The 22,868-nt window shown below is 41.0% G+C and overlaps 1 protein-coding gene across 1 annotated transcript in view; it reads left to right on the forward strand.

Moving 5' to 3' along the window:
• The window catches only part of akap6 (A kinase (PRKA) anchor protein 6), a gene marked incomplete at its 5' end in the record, with an annotated part of 211,246 nt that overhangs the window by 17,892 nt on the left and 170,486 nt on the right, over positions 1–22,868 (forward strand). The window contains 7 exons of the mRNA XM_083924631.1: positions 2,292–2,401; positions 2,902–3,043; positions 3,678–4,307; positions 4,442–4,789; positions 5,632–5,763; positions 5,877–6,035; positions 6,126–6,386. Coding sequence (XP_083780757.1) covers positions 2,292–2,401; positions 2,902–3,043; positions 3,678–4,307; positions 4,442–4,789; positions 5,632–5,763; positions 5,877–6,035; positions 6,126–6,386 — 1,782 coding nt within the window. The remainder of the gene's footprint in view (positions 1–2,291; positions 2,402–2,901; positions 3,044–3,677; positions 4,308–4,441; positions 4,790–5,631; positions 5,764–5,876; positions 6,036–6,125; positions 6,387–22,868) is intronic.

Raw genomic sequence — 22,868 nt, forward strand, 5'->3', positions numbered from 1 at the left:
CGGCATGGGGAGAAAATGGAAGACAAATGTCAAAACAAAAGGTAGCAGAGTCCTAATTAAAGCTCACCTGGTTTACAGCCTCACACCAGACTTATGATAAATTCTGTAAACTGGCCCGTGTGCTGCTGAGCAGAGCTCACTCTCAGCCCAAACTCCTGGCCAAATCTGTCAGACAAATACGCACCAGAGTCGCACTCATGTGTTCAAACAGAACCAACACAGCCGCCCTTGTATACTGTACACTGCATTTTTACAGGTGACATTAGACGGCCTGTGTGCTCTGCAGTCATCCGTGAATCTGACTCCATGCAGGCTGCAGCCCCACGTACAGTAGCGACAGATATTTTGGAACAGTGCTCAGCAGGTTCACGCTGTTAGCCAAGCTAGCGTGAACCAAGCTGGCAGCGTGTGTGACCTACATTCTCACATACCAGGTGGTGTTTTAATCAAGGCCGCAGCAGAGAGGGAGGTGTTGTGTTGTCTGGGGGGCCAGGTCACCATGGAGGACTATGGTGACTCAGGGGCTGGAGGTGGGTGTAAAGTTTCTGCGGGTTCGAAGCCAGGTCACCTGCTTTTTCAAAGGTCGTCTAATTTTAGTCTGGATTAGTTCTGTTCATTTCATATCTACTTGTAACGTAACAGTGCTCAAACTGCACTTATTCTCACTGGCTCTGATGCTTCATTTTGTTCTATTTACTTATTAATGTCACTTTTTCACTTTTTCCTAATAAAAGAAAAACCTGAATCAGATTTAGTATGAAGTGGTGCAACACCGACTTATAGCCTTACCGCATGTGGAGGGTTAAATACTAAATATGGTGCAGTTAATTAGTGCCAATGACATAACAAAGGTTAGAGAAGTAAGCTCATGACCAGAGGGTTGGTGGTTCAGTCCTCAGGGCCAGCAGGATAATTCTGGTTGGTGAAAGTGAATAAGCAGCACTTGCCCTTCCATGAGGCGCCCTTGGCAAGCACATTTTAAAACTGCTGGACATTAGAGATAATGCAGCTTTAAGTGGAGTCTCCCCCTACTGGACATTAGAGAGAATGTAGCTTTAAGTGGAGTCTCCTCCTGCTGGACATTAGAGAGAATGTAGCTTTAAGTGGAGTCTCCTCCTGCTGGACATTAGAGAGAATGTAGCTTTAAGTGGAGTCTCCTCCTGCTGGACATTAGAGAGAATGCCGCTTTAAGTGGAGTCTCCTCCTGCTGGATATTAGAGATAATGCAGCTTTAAGTGGAGTCTCCCCCTGCTGGACATTAGAGAGAATGTAGCTTTAAGTGGAGTCTCCTCCTGCTGGACATTAGAGAGAATGCAGCTTTAAGTGGAGTCTCCTCCTGCTGGATATTAGAGAGAATGCAGCTTTAAGTGGAGTCTCCCCCAGCTGGACATTAGAGATAATGCAGCTTTAAGTTGAGTCTCCCCCTGCTGGACATTAGAGAGAATGTAGCTTTAAGTGGAGTCTCCTCCTGCTGGACATTAGAGAGAATGCAGTTTTAAATGGAGTCTCCCCCTGCTGGACATTAGAGAGAAAGTAGCTTTAAGTGGAGTCTCCTCCTGCTGGACATTAGAGAGAATGCAGCTTTAAGTGGAGTCTCCCCCTGCTGGACATTAGAGAGAATGCAGCTTTAAGTGGAGTCTCCCCCTGCTGGACATTAGAGAGGATGCAGCTTTAAGTGGAGTCTCTCCCTGCTGGACATTAGAGAGGATGCAGCTTTAAGTGGAGTCTCCTCCTGCTGGACATTAGAGAGAATGCAGCTTTAAGTGGAGTCTCCCCCTGATGGACATTAGAGAGAATGCAGCTTTAAGTGGAGTCTCCCCCTGCTGGACATTTGAGAGTAAGCAGCTTTAAGTGGAGTCTCCCCCTGCTGGACATTTGAGAGTAAGCAGCTTTAAGTGGAGTCTCCCCCTGCTGGACATTTGAGAGTAAGCAGCTTTTTTCACCTCCTTCATTTAACAGTCTGTGGGTAGTTGCTGGTATTTTTGCTCAGTGCTGCCCTGCTGGAGTCCTTCTCTCTGTCTGTGTGGTTTTAAACATCTTAATTTAGTTCAGTCATACCAGTCGTGTTGATCCCTGACTGACAAGTTTTCACACATAAACCTGGAACTGATCCCTCATGAAACTGACTCACGTTTTAAACTGGAGACATGACATCATCAGTTCTGCTTTTGTTTTTCCTGCTGTCTCACTTTGTCATACACACCGGCCTTTATATGTGTGTTTGTCCACAGACATTATTTTGTATTTTATTTGCTAATCCTTCGTGTGTGTGTGTGTGTGTGTGACTTTAGGACATCTGTGAGGACATCTCGGACCATGTGGAGCAGATTCACGCGCTGTTGGAGACAGAGTTCTCCCTGAAACTGCTGTCCTACTCCGTCAACATCATCGTCGACATCCGGTGAGTCCTCACAAGATAATAAGAGACGAGACATACTTTCAAGTTTGAACGTAGTTCATCACGCTATCATATATTTGTATTCCAGTCTTCTGTGATACTTTAAGGTTTTTTTCTGTTAAAATAGTTTCTCATGAGTTTACTGTTTATTTCCTCCAAAAATTATTGTTTTTATATTAATAAAATTTTACAGTCACATGTCTATCAGTCCAGAAGTCAGACTTTCCAAAGCTTTAACTAAACTCTGAAACGGTTTATCACAGCATGAAGGAACAAACAAGCACTGCATGCCAGTAATATTTTTAATAAAGTTAAGAAATGGGTGAACAAACAATAATCTTTCTGCTACCATAAAATAGTTATGGACCAGCAAATTATAAAGTGAAACTTTGAATGCTTCTGAGGCTGAAGATGAAGACAGGTTAGATATTTAATGGATAAGTTGATTTTAAAGATCCACATGGACTGAGCGGTGGTTTAAAGCTGCTGCTGATGTGTTTCAGGACAGTGCAGCTGCTGTGGCACCAGCTCAGAGTCTCAGTTCTGGTGCTAAAGGAGCGTCTACTGCAGGGCCTGCAGGACTCCAACGGAAACTACACTGGCCAGACAGACATCCTGCAGGCCTTCAGCCAGGACCAGCAGCAGGTAATAACAACACACAAAACAGCTTCTCATAGAGTTATCATGAACTGCTTAACACATCCAGAGTGGTCTGTGCTGGATCTTTAACATCACAGGAACCATTTCAAACTATTTGTTCTTCTCTATTTTCAATTTTGGTTGATACCAGAAATCAACATGAACTTTCTAAAACTTACTTGCTCTTTTGTCTGGTACATTTTAGGAATGAAGGCACGACACTGAACCCACCAAAATATGTGTTCCTCTTATAAAATGCAATAATTGTATCAGAGACAGACACCCGGTATAAAATCGGCAGAGCAGCACCGTGGATACACATTACTAAACCTCCATCCTGATTGACACGTGGCTGTGTAGCCCCACCCTAAAGTGTCCCCTGCTTTATGGTCTGTTTGACTCTGAATGGGACCATTATTTACTAATTGAAGAAGACTTGAAACTAGAGACTGAGACATAAACTCATTAGGAAAATGTTTACTGAGGAAATAACTTTAGGCTCATTTTCTCATTGATTTCTATACAACCACACTTCTTTTTGTCTTTAGTAAAATGTAATATCAATGAAGTTATATGTATTTTTACTCTCCTCTGTGGGGGAGTTTTAACATTTTTGACATATTATATGCTCTCTCTGCAGACTCGCCTGGACGCGCTGACAGAGGTGGACGACTGCGGTCAACTGACCATTCGCTGCAGCCAGGACTACTTCTCTTTAGACTGTGGTATCACCGCCTTCGAGTTGAGTGACTACAGCCCCAGCGACGAGCTCGAGGCCCGGGGAACTGAGCCGGGCAGCGAGGACCTGAGGTCTCAGGAGTTCGATCGAGCTAAAGGCCCAGATCCAGAACAGGGGTCAGACGAGGACAAAGATTCTCGACTCCCTAACAGTTTACCTGAACCTGTTACGCCCGTTGACTCAACAAACCACAACCATTCTCCGTCTGTACTACCCACAATGCAATGTAACACACCTAGTCTCAATGAAAGTGCGAAGCGCCCTCTGCAGGGTGTGAGCCACAGCACCGAAGCGTCACCAACACAGCCGTCACTTCCCAAGAGAGCGGCTCTGTTCTCAGACGGAGGAACCAGGGCGGGGGAATCGAGGGGAGGTCAGGGGGAGGTTAGCCGGCTCTCTGGGCTCCAGTTTCAGGCAGAGCTCAGTCGGAGCACCCCTTCTCTCATGGATCCTCCAGACCGCTCCAAGTTCTGGTTGGAGCTGGACTCGGTTTATCCAGAAAAGGTTTCACAGTCCTATGAGAGTCTACAGGTTTGTTTACTCTACTTTTATCTTTTCACATAGATGGGACATTCACAAACTGGGTGCAGCTAGAAAGGAAACACACTTTGAAGCCACTTTTTGTTGACTGCATCCCTCAACTCAATTTCTCTTTAACTAAACAGGTCATGAACGGGTGCAACCTCCAGAGAAACCATGTGAGCTCCAAACAGTTTTCTCAGGGGAGACAGAGACCGCTAACCGACACAAGGGGCTCATCTGGGGCCAGGTCGACCGCCGACGCCCCCCTGCTTCTCCAGGACTCGGTGACCCAGGATGAAATATCAAAACAAATGGAGAGGAGGGAGAAGAAGACACATGCACACAGTGAGGGGGACTCCGACTCCTCGTTGCCTTCCCCCATGAGGGAGCAGTTCCTTTCCTCAGATCTGGAGGCGTCCGGAGAGGAGTCAGACCCCCGACCGCATCCCGGTAAGACGGCGGTCTGGATTGTGAAGCGGCAGGCACAGAAGGTGAGCATTTGTTGATTTGTAGAGGAAGTTTGGAGAGTTGAGGTTGTGTTAAAACAGTTTTTTTTGTGTGAAATAATGTGAACCAGGTTAGCGATCGACTGATATTTTTTAATGGCAGATTTTTGCATCTGAAAAAATACAACAATTTAAGAATAATAACAAATAAGACACACAATTGGGGAACTTAAATGAAAATGTATGTAACACTGTTATAGTCTGCATAGTCTCTGTTTAAATCTGTGTTTAGTTGTAGGCTTTATTTTACCATAGTTTTGAAAAAGATTTGTTATGTGGCGCTGACGTCTGTCCGTAGGATGGGGAAAGTGGAACAAGGGGGAGTGCTAACTCACAAACTGAACTGTAAACTTGTGCATTTAAACATTTTCAAGTGACCTCATCAGGATCTTCATTTATATATACAACTATGCATAGGATCCGTGTGCACAGAAGACAAAAATAATCAGATTTACAGTAAAAAAACACACAGGCCTGCACTCAAATTTCCCTTTTAGAAATCACAACCGACCTGAAAATGTGCGCACGTTGAGGAGCCTCATATTCTGCCCACAATTATCCATAAATGGTCACTCAGATCACTTCTGAATATTAATGTTAATGTTGTTCCTGTGGAGAAACTAAAGAAAGTGTGAGAGCCTGATGGCTGCAGCAGCTGCAGTTGAACAAACACATCCCCAAATGAAACAAAGTGGTCGGAGAAGTAGCGAACGTTTTGATATAAACATATCAGTTGCCTTATTAGTTATTTTTATTTTCCATTTGTTTCCATTTAGTGCATTTTACTCTGTTAGAAAACTTACTGTGAAATGTGGATTTTTTTCCAGGTTCCATCGAGAGCCAGCCCAGACAGGGAGCACTGGTACGGGTCAGAAGAGTTCCTGGCTCTCCCCGCTCAGCTGCGTAAGACGGAGATGCTCGCTATGAAGCTGGAAAGTCTGGCTCAGTCAATCCCACTGGTTAGTCGACACTTTAGATCAACTTTCTTATTCCTGCATATGATCATAACCCTATCAAAAGCATGTCTATGATTTTGTTATTTTTTGTACATATATACAACTTTGTCCTGCAGAGGCCCGGTGGCTCTGACTCTACCCAGGAGGCTTTGCAGGATGTGGATGACTGGGATTTGACAGAGCTAAACCCAGACTGGGAGGTAGGGGAGAGCGGGGACAACATGAGCAGTGTAGGGGAGAGCGGGGAGGACATGCCTTCTCTTCTGCCGCCCCTGGTATATCACTACATATTTCATCTTTTCTTGTTTTTGATTCAAACACATTTCCAGAATATATTCTCATGACGTTCTCTATCCCTCCCTCAGCTTCCGTACAGACGAAACCTTGTTAGCCGCTTCAGCTCAACCTCCTCCAGCGATATCGCTCCCTCATTGGATGAAAGCATCGAGTCAGGTCCGTTAAGTGACCTGCAGTCTGACGAGGATGAGGGACGGAGGTCTCTGGACCGACGCCTGCAGCTGACGGCGCCCCAGATGGACATAAATGGAGGTGTATCCCTGGTGCACCAGCTGCTGGAGAACATTCAGAATCAGGACAAAGATCCCGCCATCTGGAAGAAGATAGAGGTATGGACAGTATTGCTGCCTATCTGTCTGTGTCCTTTTATATGCCTGTCAGTGTTTTTGGTGTATTTCCCTGAAGGTTGGTTTAATTTCCTAAAAGTGTAATAATTTCTTCTGACTCTAAAAGGCAGCCTGGTTTTAATTCAAACAACAAGCCCCTAAAACTAAATAGCACATTATGAAAAATAGTAAGTTAAAGGGAAAGTTTGGATTTTTGGAAATGTGGTTGTATGAGTTACTTTTGTATATTCAGTGTGTTATCTACAGTTTATGGCGTCTACAATTTGGAGAAGCAAACAGGACAGGGGCACCAGTGAAATACATTTTCGACACCTAAAAAATGTATATCAGTTTAAGTGTATGCTATATTTAAAATATTTTCACTGACTTACTTTTCCGTTGAACAGCCCTGTTTAAGCATATCTCTGCTCTCTTCAAAGACCACTAGACTCCATTGACAAAAACAGTAATTTTACCTCACAGAACACAGGAATTTCCGGTCTGCCACTGCCTCCATCGGTTCGTTAGTTTGTTAGTTCCTAACCCTTTAAAACACCAAAGTCACACGCTAACACAAACTAACTAACCGATGCAGGCAGTGGTAGACCAGCAACTCATATGTTTCTGTGAAGGTAAAATTAATACTTTTGTCAATGGAGTCTGGTGGCCTTGAAGAGAGTGAACGGCTTCAGTTGCACCTGCGTTAAACAGGGCAGTCTGATAGCAAGCTAAAGCAATGAAAATATTCTAAATATAGCATCCACAGCAAAACATTTATTTTCTTCTGTGTCAGTACTCTTGTCTGCTTCTCCAAACTGGGGGCTCGTCCACCGTCATCTACTGTAGGTAACACACTGACTAGGGAGAAGTAACTTATACAAGCACACTTTAAAATATCCTAACTATCCTCGTATGGGTTAGGGAACGTTTGCTGTCAAGTTTTAAAAAGAAACCAATGTGGACAGTTGGTAGAAACCAGGATGCTGACATCGGTCTCTTGTGTCCCACATTTTGTGTGGGACACAACACAACACTGGACCTTTAACGCAGCTGTCAGAAGGTGCACTACGTCACATGAAAACCTCAATAACTGGACACCTGTTTTTAGCTGCATTAGCGTGTTTCTACAGCAAGACCACAAGACAATTCCCTGCATTTTTATTCTGACATAGGGATGACAAGTCCAAGAACCAAAAAATCACCACAGCACCGGCGCTTCTCTCCCTACGCTGCAGCCATCTTGATGGATTGGAGGGGCTGTTATAGGATCGTCCTGTGGCCCCGTTAATTCATCACCTCCCTTATAAAGGTCACGTTTGATTGGCAGGCGGATTATTGATGAGGCTGCCCGGTGAACTAATCAGTCATATCTGTCATATTGAATATGGCGAAATGTCAATAGCTCTGGGGATTCGTTCTCCTCGTGGCTGCTCGTTTAATTAGCGCCATAAAGAAGCTACGCCGCCTCTTCTAATTTTTTTTATTGTTTTATTCAGGTTTATTTCACTCTCTCTTCTTTACTGCCTTAATATTCTAATTCTGGATGTTCTTCACTCCCGCAGCAACATTTCACTTTCTCTGCTGTAACATCCGTTTCCCCCTCAGGGATCAATGGAGTTGAGCGTATCCGTCTTATCTGGTGTTAGCTGGGTCAGGAGCCCACAGACGGAATCAGATTATCAGTGAGGACGGTGAGGAAACGCCACAATCAATCCGTGAATCTGTGAGAGAGGGCGTCCTTGAGACTGGGGATCATTGACCCACAAGGTCGTGAGTTTGATCCCCCTCATCGAACTACGTCCTCCATATTCTTAAATTCAAATCAGATCTGCCACATTAATATTCATAATTAATGATGATTTGACTGATGAAATGTCAAAGCTGTCCCCTGCTCTTTCTCCCTCTCTCTCTCATCTGTCCTTTCCTGTTGTGGAAATATTTTGATCCCTTTTTAAAGCTGGCAAACAGATATGTGGAATATACGGGTTTAATCACACTCAATATCTACCTGTTTCAGCTCATCATTAAAGCCATGTAACGCTTATATTTTCTGGCATATTTTCACACCCAAGATAATATTTTTTTCATGGCTCCATCTTTCTAAAAAGTAAGAGATAAAACTCCCCTGATGCAGGCTGTCCTCATTCAGTGTTCGAACATACAGTATCCGACCATTAGTAACGTACTATAATTTATCCGTAATCCACGTATTTATTTCTGTAGAAACTACATCCGGAGCAAAGAAGGAAATCAGGTGGGGAAAAACCAAGTCGTTTTGTCATCTAAACAAAACGTCTAAACTTAACTGTCGCCTTTTGTCGTCTAAACTTAACGTCACCTTTTGTCGTCTAAACTTAACCGTCTCCCTTTGTCATCTAAACTTAACTGTGTCCCTTTGTCATCTAAACTTAACCGTCACCTTTTGTCGTCTAAACTTAACCGTGTCCCTTTGTCATCTTAACTTAACCGTGTCCCTTTGTCATCTAAACTTAACCGTGTCCCTTTGTCATCTAAACTTAACCGTGTCCCTTTGTCATCTAAACTTAACCGTCACCTTTTGTCGTCTAAACTTAACCGTCACCTTTTGTCGTCTAAACTTAACCGTGTCCCTTTGTCATCTTAACTTAACCGTGTCCCTTTGTCATCTAAACTTAACCGTGTCCCTTTGTCATCTAAACTTAACCGTGTCCCTTTGTCATCTTAACTTAACCGTCACCTTTTGTCGTCTAAACTTAACCGTCGACTTTTGTCGTCTATACTTAACGTCACCTTTTGTCCTTAAACTTAACCGTTACCTTTTGTCGTCTAAACTTAACCATCACCATTTGTCGCCTAAACTTAACCGTCATCTCTACAGTGTCTTCAAAGTGGTTGAAGAATATTTTAGTCTATATTTTTAATTCCTACCGTCTAAACTTAGGCCAATTGGTATTGTATTTAATGTCAAAAAAATGAAACAAGCCACATAATTAAAGTTCATTTTGGCATCTTGATATGCAAAAATGAATTCATACCGTGAAAAAGTTGACTGTAAACAACTGTGTGGACAAGTTGACTCTCTTTCTACGCATTGTAGATACGGTCGCCATTTTTGGGCTTTCATTTATTTATTTGAAGAGTCAAGTTGCCTCTTTTGGGCTTGTTTTCATAGACCTGGTTGCTTGTTTCTATCGCGAGATCGGGATCAGAAATACTTTAATAATCCCAGGGGGAATTTGTTTAAAGATCTGAAAGATCTGGCAACACTGAAAATATTATGGTTAACATAACATCATGTAATGTTGAAGGTGACATATTTTAACTGTGCATTATGTTGCAGAGCTTTTTTCACATTCCATCTTACCGTTCTATTAATCATAAACATACATTAAATGTGATTCATATTCATCCCTTTCTCTGTTTTTACCATCTCTCTGCTTTACCTTCTTATCACTGATTATTATTGTTTTTTATTTAGGCTTATTCAGCTGAAACACATTTTCCCTGGTTCTGAGAGAATTTTTATGTTTTAGTAAAATCTGCACATGTATGAAACATGCATTTGCACTTTTCATCCATGTCACCCGGACATAAAACAATCGTCATATTTAGTCGATTGCCAGCAGCGGAAAAGGCTCTACAAGTTTAAAAAGCAGTGTCTCTGATTAGTCGTTTGCTGGTGGAAATTTTGCAGTCAGCCTGGTGGCATGCCCTGAACGTCCCAGACACAATAAGTATCTCTAATCCCCGGCATGTTCAGGGCCCTGTGCAGCCTCTCCTGAATCATTCAGACGCCCTCTGGCACTCAATGCTTTCAGCCCTGTGCTCATATGAGCCTCAGTATAACGCCAAAATGTAAAATACTGAGTTTGGAGTTGATAGATATGGATGCAGGTTAGAGATTCTGTGCTGTCTCTTTAATTGCCATCTCGTAAAATATTTATTCCCAAAGGATTCACACATTCATAAGAAAAACATCCAAAAATGCATGAAAAACTACCATGAATTATGCTCTGCTGGCTCACACATGACACCTCGTGTTAACGGCACACACACACACACACACACACACACACACACACACACACACACACACACACACACACACACACACACACACACACACACACAAACACACACACACACTCCTCGTTCCTCTCTGCTCCTGGGTAATTAGCTGATTAGCTGCTTAATTAGCAGCATGTAATCATGGCGATGGATGAGCTGCCTAATTGAGGAAGTGAAGAGAGGAGAAGAGTCGTCTCGGTGTGGAGGATGACATTCTGCCTCTCCGCAGAGAGTCTCTGCTGAATACAACAGAGTAGAATAAAATAGAAATGGAAAAATCATCCGTCCAGGGAGGATGAGACTGGGGAAGGATCACTGTTGGAGCAGAAATGAATCAAATCCGTCTAGGAAGTGTCGCCTCCTCCGAGGAAGTGAAAGACTCGGTTGTGTTTGTTGTTTGGAGCCGAGTGGATTTGATTAGAGTGGAGAAGAATCTCATATCTGAACTTTATGGGAGAGGAATCCTCTTAAATCTGCTGTCAGTAGACTAAATCAGGATGTAGGTGCGGACGTTCAGGTTCACCTCCAAACCAGTGTTTTCTACTGGGACAAAGACCTGCGCTGTTAGACTGAACTGTTTGTATATTTGCCTTCTTAAACTATTAACTGATTATGGTCCCTGTATGCAGGAGAGCAGAGGTTTTCTTGCAGTTTTAGGGGAATGGAAGTGAAAAAATAGGACATTAGTTGTTACAAGTTACACAGAATAAGTTAATTTTGTGTTATTTGGTTAAAGAGATACAGTTGTTTGGGGAGTCAGAAACAGGAAGCTTTAGGAAATTCCTTTTTTTTTTTTTTTAATGTATTTGAGGTAGTCTAAGCGGGTAAATGTACAAAAACAGCCATGTAATTAAAAGGCCTCCACCGATTTCAGCATCGACAGAGTCAGAGATTCACTAATAAAGATCATTTACTAAATTGGGAAAGAGGATTCACTCCTACGGGAAAAAAACTGAACAGAATTAAACAAACTGAAGTTCTCTTCTCTATTTTGTTGTTCTTGAAATACCTGGAAAGTGTTCCTTTGGTTTTACTTTGGACTCTTTTTGTTGGTTGAATATTATTTGGACTTACAAATGATTTAAAAATGACATTTTCTGTTGCTGAGTGTGGCTCACTGTGCCACAACAAACTGATGTGAAGTGAGTTTGCATTGTGGCTATGATGATTGCTCGTATTTGTAATCTTTCTGTGCGGTGATTTTTGAAAAAAATGGGTTTATGACGGTCTTTAGATTAATTCATCCGGTATTTAAGCAAGGGAATTCAGGTTAGGGTTAGGGGTGAGGGGCGTCTTTTTCCAAGCTTGGTCCGAAGGACACAGTATGGAAACACTAGATTTGCAAGAATTTAGAAAAACTTTTGCAACTCTGATCCGGATACGCTTAAGAGTCTGTAAAAACCTCTCCTATGATTTAAGATTTTGTTTAATACGGTTTTCCTATATCGAAAGTTTAAAAAAAACTGCTCTTTGTCCCATATTGAGACATTCTGCATCTGGCCTTGTCACACCCTCGACTTCTTCTTGTAACTGCTCCCTCCTGAGTCAACCACAGGACACAGCTGATTGGTTGAAGCTAATTAACCCCTTCCTAAAGTTAAGTTGTTAAACAAACTTAAAACCTTTATTTAGTCGTAAGTATTTCTTCTCTTTTACTTTTCCTTTACTGTTTCTTTGTTCCTCACGCTGCCTGTGTTGTCAGACATGAATATTTCATCACAGATTTCCCTCTCCCCCCTTTTGACCTTGACCTCCTCCTCCTCATCATCCCCCTCACATCATCTGCGCCCGTATCACGTTAACAACGCGGCTTGTTTCCTGAAAGTTTATGAGGCAGACGCCGGAAAAACAGACATATGCAGAACTCCAACGTTCCTGATTGAGCTGTATGGGACGTGGTTCCTGAAGTGCATTGAAATGTCCTGAAAAGTAAAAGAGAGAAAGAGTCCGTCAGTTAGATAAGTGTCCTACACGTCATGTGATCATAGTGTATGTGCTGTCTGGGCCGGCGTCGGCGTCCTCAGTGTGAGGTGTCTGTGTGTTTGGCGGCTCTGCGGCACGCCGGCCTATCTGCGAGCAGTGGGAGACAGACAGACAACAGACTCGGATCAACACTCGTCTGATTGGCCCGGCGGGGAAGCAGGGACGCCCACCGACAGCAGAGAGGATGGGAAAATAAGAGAGAGGGGTGGAAGAGCAGTGTTATTCTCTTCTTTTGTGTTCCTATAGATAAACAGGTTAAGGAGTGAAGCTGAAGAAGTAAAGCTGACAGAAAGTACGTTTGTTTGCAGACAGAGTTTAAAGACATGTTTGAATTTTATATACTGAGACAGTAATAAATGACTATACTGCTAATAGCTGATAGAAACTCAAAATAACGCTCATTTGAAATACAGGTACATAAAGATGTTGTTGTTGTTGAAAATGTTAGTAACTGATCTATGAAGTTCAGCAGCGTATTAGGGCCATCGCAGCTTAAAATAAGAACAATTATGGAGCCAGGGAGGGGGTAATATTCTAACATGAATTAAAGAAAAAAAGACTATGATTATTATTGTTAGTATTATTATTATTATGAGAAAAAAAATCACAAATTTAAAATGAAGAAACTTAAAGTGGTACATTTAAAAGAAAAGAATGTGGCTATTTTCTGATAATGAAGTGGTAACTTTATGAGAAAAAAACAAACATTTGCAAAAAAAAAATTGGGATAGTCTCTGAAATTAAAGTGGTAAATTCATGAGAAAAAAATCCCTATATTATAAGAACAAAATCGATATTCTCTGAGATTATAAATTTGTAAATTTGCTGAAAAAAACCTAGTATTTTTATTATTAGTATGAGAAAAAAAAAAGAGATTTTCTGAGATTTAAGTGTTATTCACAAGAAAAAATGTGGATATTTTCTGAGATCAAAGTGGTAAATTCATAAGAACAAAACTTTGATATTCTCTGAGTTTATAAAGTCATACATTTGCTAGAAAAAAAATCTGAAATTCTCTGAGACTAAGAAACAAGTTCTTGGTTCAGGGCACCACATGGATTCCCGTTGCAAAGTTGGATCGATCTCGGAAGGGTGTGCTGACCGAGGTTGATGACCCATGGCTTGTGATTTTAGCCTAAAATCACCAGATTATCATAATAATCCAGACTTTTAAGAGATATGTCCCGCATGTCCTGAATTGGGCCTGGATGCAGAAGAACTTAACAAACTTATTGTATGAGGAAATGACTTTGGTGCATCAGAAACTAAATGTATGACTTTATAATCTCAGAGAAAATCTGAGTTTTTATTCTTATACATTTACTACGGCTGCCTACAATGGCTAATAAGCAGAAACTTGATTTATTTTATTTATTACTTTTGTTGTTAAAGCAAACATCCGTAACTTGCAGAACAGTTCACTGTTTAAAGAAGACCCTACAGTTTTGGTAATAATTCATAAAATAAATTGTTAAAAAATGCATTCTTTTTGCAATTCAAGTCTTGAACAGTGACGTGTTAGTAATAGCGTCACCAGAGAAAGACAGGTATTGTGTGTGAATATAGTGCACACATGAATATGTTAAACGTAAACATTGTGGGGCTTTGGAGATGACTCTATCCCCACGGCAACAGATAGGTGGTGGTGGTGGTGGAGGGGTCTCCCAGGGACGCGCTCAGGGACGCAGTCAGGTGTGACAGGCGACCATGTCTCTCTCTCTCTTTCTCTCTCGCTCTCTCTCTCTCTCTCTCTCTCTCTCTCTCTCTCTCTCTCTCTCTCTCTCTCTCTCTCTCTTTCTCTCTAATCTCTCTTTATACCTCGCCCCTGCACTCTTTCTTTCCTTCCTATACAGATTTTTATTGGAAGAAAGTTTTAGTTTCCAGATAATAAATAAATAAAAAGAAAATATAAATGTGTTTGGAGAAAGCTGCAGTTCTGTCACATTTTACAACAAAAACCAGGTTCCATGTTTTCTATTAAAAACTAATTCGGATGAATTTCCCAATCAATCTTTCTTCACCTCCACTTATTTTTGGTTTCGGCAAAGCAGCGTTCAGTGTTTGGTGGTATCTTTTCACAAAGTCAAACTAATAGCTTTGCCTGCGTGCTGCAGAATTTAGCTGTCTTCACCTGAATCGCACGCCAGAATGCACAGAAAATTTTTAATCATCTAAAAGCATTTCCCATGAAAAACAACTTAGTCCGTGCCCCTCAAGCACTGCATTAGCTCACAGCTAGCATGATATCAGGATCCTTTTTATGGAATATGTGTGGATATGTATGAATATGCAGCAGACATGTTGGACTTGAATGAACCATTAGTGGGCGGCTAAGTTCAGATCCTTGGCAGACGTCATATATATATATATATATATATATACTGTATATACGTATATCTTTTGGCAGTACCTTAACACATTTTCCTTAATTTTCTTTTTGGCCGATACGGAGTTGAGGTAAAAAATCCTACTTCAGTACAGTCCTTGAGTAAATGTATAAATTAAGTAATGAGTATAGTCTGACAACTGTCAACTTTTTCATTTAAATTTCAGTTCATTAATTCAATTTATTTTTTATTTTTAGTGCCACATCATAACAAAAGTAATCTTGACACTTTACATATAGAGAAGGTAAAGACCACACTATGACTTATTCATAATTTACAGAGAACCAACAATTTCCCCATGAGCAGCAACAACAGAGGGAACCCCTTAGGGACTTCTAGGACTTCAGAGAAGGCCCAACAAATCAGCATTTTAAACGCCATATTTAACTTGTTTCAATTATTAATAATGATCTATTTTAATTCTCATTTTAGCCTCATTTTCTATCAAGTTTGCCCCAAAAATGGCCGTGTAAAACCCATTCAGACGGGATTAGTTTAATGTGGGGGCATAGGTTAACGTCATTTTCCCAGAGGTTTTAGACCTGTCTGAATGCTCCTTGTCTATAATTATTCTGGAGAATGTCAGTAAAAATGACCACCATTTTCACCTGAAAAATGCCTCAGGTCAACTAATCCGGTCTGAATACGACCCTCTGTAAAACACATGTTGATATAATACGTAGTTTACACATTAATTGAGCATTGAGGCACTTGAAGAAGCAATCTTCCCGTTTAGTTAGTTTTGTGACATCAGGAAGCTATGTAGTATCACAAGCAGGTGATGTAGTGCGTGAATCGAGTAACCCCTCCCACTCCTGGTAGAATACATCCTTCCATCCATCTTCAACCACTTGTTCCTATCGGGGTCGCTGGAGGGCTGGAGCCGATCCCAGCTGACATCAGTGAGGTCCACCCTGGACAGGACGCCCGTCTATCACAGGGCACAAAGAGACAAACAGAGACAGACAACCATTCACACCTACGGGCAGTTTAGAGTCATCAATGAACCTGACACCTGCATGTCTTTGGACTGTGGGAGGAAGCCGGAGAACCTGGAGAGAACCCATGCAGACACGGGGAGAACATGTAAACTCCACACAGAAGGGCCCAGCCGGGATTCGAAACCAGGAACCCAGAAACAGGGATTTAATAATCCTGTGCGAATTTGCCATTTATATTACAGGCGTCCTGATGTAAAGCTATTTTACAATGCCCCCATATTACACTAATCCTCACCCAATAGGGCTTAAGTGTCCTAAAGCCTTGAGTTATCCAATCAGATTTAGTTGTTGTTGTCTCTATGCAGAAAAAAGCTTACAGCTCTCTGCTCACTCATTGGTTAGGACTTCATGAGAGGGACAGAAGCATAGACTGCATTAAAAAAATGGACGCAGCATACCCGTCGATGTCCGTTTTCTTAACTAGATCCAGTCGTCCTCGCCTACGGGAGTCGCCATCTTGTCAGACTTTGACTCCGCCTCATTTCCTCTTACCAAAAAAGGGCATGTATGTGATGATGTGGGGAGGGAGATACGTCCAGCTGGCTGACGTATACCTCCGTCACTCAAGAGCCAAATAATCTCCAATAAAATAAAAACTAGCCTGGTACAAAAAAATTCAATCCCCACAGTGTTGTCATGGAGATATGACCCTAAACATACAGACTAGAATGTTTTTTTGTCCCAGGCCTTAAACAGGTTAATGATGCTGTGAAAACAGCCTGTTTAACATGGGGGTCAATGAGAAACTGCTCTATTATGAAACCTGCTCCTTGTAGACACTCAGAGAACTGCAGATTTTGGCACTTCCTTATTGGATCAACCAGGAAGTGGCTGTGGTGAGGTCTTGGACAGAAGTCCTAAGCTTGTGTGTTAATGTAGTAAGTGAGGGGATAAATCAGCCAATCAAATGTTGCTGTTGTAGTAGGCGGGACAAAAAACAGTCCTTCCAGGCCTTCGCTACTGATTCCATGTAAACACGTATCTGAAACCATCTTCATGTGGATCCCTGGGATTTGTTAGCTCTACGTTGAAGAGCTAAATTAAACAGTAAGATTATAAAATGATGCTTTTTTTTTAACGCGGCTTTCACTTCCTCGTTTTCCCGGCCTCTCGCCCGTAACGTATTAATCATCGAAGCCCAACATCGTCCGTAGGGAGTTCGAGTCCAAACCGATCAGCGTCGTCCTTCAGTTAAGCCCCGTCAGCTGAATGGTAATTATCCGGCGGTGAAGAGCCGAAACCACAGGAGGAAGACGAGGAGCAGATATCAGAGCGCTTATCCAGGCGGCAGAGGATCAGATCAGGCGTTTGAGCTCCCAGCAGGCCGTTCTGCCCCTAAGGAGCCTCACTGCTTTACAGACATCAAAGCAGCCGTAAGCAGCCAGTGAATGCCCGTTCGATATCCAACCCAACGCCGCCGCTCACACCCACATCCTCTTCCTCCTCCGTCCTCTCCCTCCTCTTCTTCTTCACCACCACCACCACCACCATGTTTCTGCTCTTCTTCTGCTCATGTTTCACCTTCTCCCCTCACCTTCACTCCTCTATCCTTCATGCTCTCATCTTTTTTTTCCATTCCTTCATTCATCTTTCCTTTCTCTTTCTTTCTTTTTCCTTCTATCTTTATTTCATCTTTCCTTTCCTCTACCCTTCTCTTCCTATTCTTTCTTTTTTCCTTCTATCTTTATTTCATCTTTCCTTTCCTCTAACCTTCTCTTCCTATTCTTTCTTTTTTCCTTCTGTCTTTATTTCATGTTTTAGTTTCTCTCCTTTCCTTTCTCTTTCTCTCTTGCTGTCTTTTTTCTTTCTTTCCTTCTGTCATCTTTCCTTTCCCCTAATCTTCCCTTTCTATTAGTTCTGTATTTTTTTCCTTATTTCTCTTTCTGTCTCTCTTTCTCTCTCTCCCTCCTCTCTTTTAGTCTGATTTTCTACTCCCTTTTTCCAATTTTCTTTCTGCTCCTTTTGTTTCAGGTTCTTCTTTCCTTCCCCACACTCCTCCTTTTGTTTCCTTTCTTCTTGTCTTCCTTCTTTGCTTCCTTCCTTTCTTTTTGCTTTTATCATGTCTTCTCCTTCTTTCCTGTCCTCCTCTCTTTCTTCCTTTCCCTCCTTGAATCTCATTTCCTTGCCATACCCTTTCTTTCTTTTGCTCCATCTTCCTTCCTTCTCTCTGCTTTTCATCCTTGTTTTTCTTTCTTCTCCATTTTTCTCCAATATTCTTTCCATCCTTGAGTTTCAGTCTCAGGTAATTTTTTTCATTTCCTCTCATCTTTTTCCCTTTCTCCGCTCTCCTTTATTTTATCATTTCCTTATTTCTCTCCTTTCCTTTCTTCATTTCCTCTAACCCCCCTTTTCTTTCTTTCTTTCTTTCTTTCTTTCTTTCTTTCTTTCTTTCTTTCTTTCTTTTACCATGGCTCTTTTTCATTCCTTGTGTTTTAGTTTCTTCTTTCCTTCCTTGTCCTCTAACTTTCTTTTGTTTCATTCCTCTAGTCTTCCTTTCTGTCTTTCTTTCTTTTCTTTCCTTACTCTGCTCTCCTTTTTCTCATTTTCTTCTTTCCTTTTCTCCCGTCATCTTTCCACTCCTTTACCTCCTCTTCTTACTTCTTTTCTTCCCCTCATTTTCTTTCCTTGCCTCCCTTCAATCTCTCCACTAATCTGCTTTTCATCCCTTCTTTTCTCCTTTAATATCTTGCCACTACTTTTCTTCTTCCTCCTTCTTTTCTTTCTTTTCTTTTCCCTCTAGTCTTCTTTCTTTTCAACTCATTTCCTTTTTTTTCCTTCTTTTCTTCCTCTTGTCTCCTTTTATCTTTCCTTCTTTCCTCCATCCCCTTTTGTTTTTCCTTAATTTATTCTAATTGTCTTTCCTTTTCCTTTCTTCCTTTCCTTCCAATAGTCTTCTTTCCTCTCTTCCTTTCCTTTCCTCCCATCTTCTCTTTTCTCCTCCCCTTTCATCAATACATTTTGATTTCCATCTCTCCTTCATAACGAGCAGCAGAGAGATGGACGGAGTCATATTGATGTTTTTTTCTCATTTTTTTAAGTGTCACAGTTGTAATTAACATACTGCCCCTCAATCGGTTCAAGGTTTCTCTCTCTCGCACACACACTTTATAACGGTACACAAACAGCGTGAGGTGCACACACACACATTTTTATCATTACAGGTGGAACAGACACACCTTTCCACATATGAAGACACACGCACGCACAGATTCGATACAGCGATTTGTAAGCGAGGTGTAAGGATGGATGCACACATGTGGTAAGTAATTTCCATCAGATTTACCTTCCCGCCACAGCCTCTTTCACTCCGCCATTAGTTTTCTAGATAGCTCTCAGTGAAAGATATGAAAACAACACGGGATGTATAAAATATTAGGATTGTCTCTTGATGATCTGCAGTCACCGTTACACTTGTTATTCAGACGAGATGTTTGAGGTCTGACCGGAAAGAATGAATTTTTAGAGACCACGTTGCTGTATGTCTTCAGTTTTATGTAAATCACCACTCCGTGTCTCTTTTTGTTTGCTCGCTCGCTCTTTGGAGCTGCATTGTATCCAGACTACATAAACTTCAGGTTGCAGCTCCGCGCTGACCTTTGTGTTCGTACTGTTTCTCTCTGCGGAGGCGACGTCTCAGCCTGCAGAGCTCCAACCGAAACCTCAGACTTCTGGAATACACAAGAAGACGCTTTACTTACTTATTTACTTTTTTGTGAAATTGCTCATACAAGATTTACAAGAGATTTAATTTTTTTTTAAATTCAGATAAACAGGATTGATTTAATCTAACACCACTTTGTTTATGCATTCATTTTCAGCACAGTGGCAAAAAACACAAATAAAGAGAAAAAAACTGTAATGAAACATTATCCAAAAAGTGTAGAGAAGTGGTGCTGTTGTAAAGGCTAACGGTGCTCAGTTAGCCACCGTGCTAACAACATTAATAACTACGCCAAACTGTGCTGTCACTTGTTTAGTGGTTTAGAAACAAACTGCTTCTTGCTCATTACCACATTAACCAGACTACAGCAGTTAATATTTTTAGTTAATCTGACTCTGGGTCAGCTGAAGGGCAGTTAACGTTAGCATTAGCCGTCTCTGTAAACCTCCCAGCCGAGAACTTTAACTTGCCACGTGGTTGGAGAACCATAATACATACAACAGTTACCAACAACATAAAAGATATAATCAAAATATATTCATATTTTAGGGGAATCACTCTCTAAATAAAAAAACAACAACAGATGATTTCTAGTTTCTGTTAAGTCAGTCAGCTAACACTGAGCTAATGTTAGCTTCGTAGAGATCATGGGGTTTCTCAAACTGAATAAATACCACACATATGAACATATAACTGCTTTGCTAGCTCAATATTGTTGTAACTAAGATATCTGCTGAAAAAATGCAATTTTTAAGCAACAGAGACTATTTCTAGACTGCTGACTCATCCTAACACTGAGCTAACCCTAGCTTTGTAGAGATTGTGGGGTTTCTCAAACTGAATAAATACCACACATATGAACATATAACTGCTTTGCTAGTTTTTGTTGTTGTGAAATTGTAAATAAATAAATAAATCCATGGTCCTGTTAGGCTTCTACGTCTGAGAAGTGATGGTTAGCTTAAGTTAAAATAGTGCCCTGTCACTGTCCGAAACGTTTCCAGTAACAGTTAACTGCAGAGTGTTGTAAGAATACTCATTTAACTCAATAAACCACTTTATAGAAATAAGTTTAACTAGACCTGCAAGCAGGTATCAACGTGGTCCAAGTCCCCTATGCAACTCGGACCTGGCGACCCGCAGAGGCGATGCAATTTGGACCTGTAGGTCCATGGGCAGGATTGTAGTTTGAAAAAGAAAGTGTAGGTATTTGAATTAGTAGATATTGTGTTTGTTCACATAATACATGCATTACCCAATTTTGCATAACAGCCCCAGCTTGTTTGCTTGTCTTTTCCAAGTTGTGTGATAATCAGAGAAACTATTTCAAAGTAACGCACCACTTCCTGTTTTGACTACAGTGTACCAAGTCTTTCCTCTATAGCTTTCATATTGTTTGGATTATAATTTTTATTTGATAACTTTCAATCGTAGCGTTAGAAAGGTTATGTGTGCAAAATTTCCTGCTGATGAGACTCTTGACCTAGGAGTTTGCAAAAGTAGGCTTTGAATATTTTTCGCATGTTTGTGTATTTTTCAATTTTGTGTAACAGCGCCAACTAATGTCTGATTTACCTCAAATTTTGCGCAGAGCCTGAAGTTTCCATGGAGAAATATCAGTCCAAGTTTGATGTTATTCAGACTAATTATTGCAAAGATATAAAATACTTCCTGTCATGGGAACACCATAAAGGAAGTTTTTTCTTCATGACAGACGCATGTTTTGGACTATTACAATTCTTTTGATAACTTTTCATCAAGATGATTAAGGGATAATTCCTGCAAAGTTTTGTGGTGATCGGACTCAAAAAAATATGTTTTTCATTTTTGTAATTTTGAACATGAGGATGTAATAACTTATATTTGCAATATATGATGTGGAAGTTAGAGCCCGAAAAGCCTTTTCCTTGATCATAGCGCCATTTTGTGGTGGGCGTGTCATTTTTGGTGTGTTCTGTTGGGGCACCAGTCTATACCTCCCCTGAAAGTTTTGTTTCCATAACTTGTACGGTTAATGCTCCAGTATGAGTTATATTTAAAACAGCACCACCTCCTGGATGATTGATGTCATATTTGTCTCAGCTCAGATGAGCATCAGAGACTATTGTTCTAAGTTTCTTCTTAATCCGATTTATAGTTGCTAAGATAAGATGAATTCTGCATAACAGCGCCACCCAGTGGTTGGTTGGTGTGAAATTTTGTAGAAGGCCTCAGTAAGACATAGGAAACTAGATTACCAAGTTTTGTGTCGATCCGACACAAATATTAGAGCTAGCAATTCCACCCCACATAACAGTCTTTTGATTAAATGTGATATTCTAACATTTAACAATACAGGGCAAGATCCATTAATGTAATGTGGGTCTAGACAAAGGATTAAAGTCATGAAATTATTTTGAGATGTGATAGGCTTATTTCAATGGCAAAGTTCATTTTTAGTTCTAAACACATTTAGGATGTTTTTTACTCACTTTTTGTATCTCCCAAAATGGTATTCCTCTCTCCTACAGCGTACATTACGTTATCATGCAATTGGCCAATTATGCAAATCAGGCGATGGCGCCATTTAGTGACTTTTAGGACAGCCAATAGCTACTTTCCTGACTGAGGAGCTGGCAACACTGCTGCATATTCGTGCGTGTGAGTCCCTCCCTTAGAAATGTTTTGGCACTCCTGGTCCATGTTTTTTTTTTTTTATTGTTTTGGAAGGAGCTGATTAAATACAAACGTTCTTCCATAACCATAAAAGTATGAATCATAGCTTTAGATTCCACAGAAATATTTCAGGGAAAACAACATTTTTCTGATAAATTCACTAAGGCAACTTTGCAGATACGTTCATTAAAAACATTTCCTCGTTATGATGATAAATAAATGATGTTTAATATCTCATCAGAATTGTTGAATAGTATTTGCTTCATGGACACAACAGTCTCAGACTTCAGAAGGTTTGTCTAAATCTTTCTTATGTTGTATCTTATAATAATGTCCTTGTTTGTGGGACAGACTGAAGCATTTGACCGCTCTTTTCATGTAGCAGGTGTTGCTTCCACGTTGAGGAGGTTTTGACCTGCAGATGGTTGTCTCTTCAGTCAGTTTCTAATGCAGAGAATTGACACAGACCTCCTCCTGCTCCTATTAAAACATCTTTCATCTCCTCTCTTGTCGTGTCTCTCTCTAAAATAACTTTAAACACGTCGTTTGATCTTCTCTTCCCGTGTTAACTCCTTTCACCTGCCTTCCAAGAAGGAATTCTCTTCCTTTCTTCACCTCTGTCTCTCCTTCATGACTGAGGCTTTAAACTCCTCCTTTAAGCCGTCTCCTCGGCTCCTCGTCAGGAGTGAAGTGGATTAAACGGCAGAAAGATCAATACCGCATCAGATACTAGATTCTCCTCATCTTCTAG

Source organism: Echiichthys vipera (assembly GCF_963691815.1).
Source record: "Echiichthys vipera genome assembly, chromosome: 12".
NCBI lineage: Eukaryota > Metazoa > Chordata > Actinopteri > Perciformes > Trachinidae > Echiichthys > Echiichthys vipera.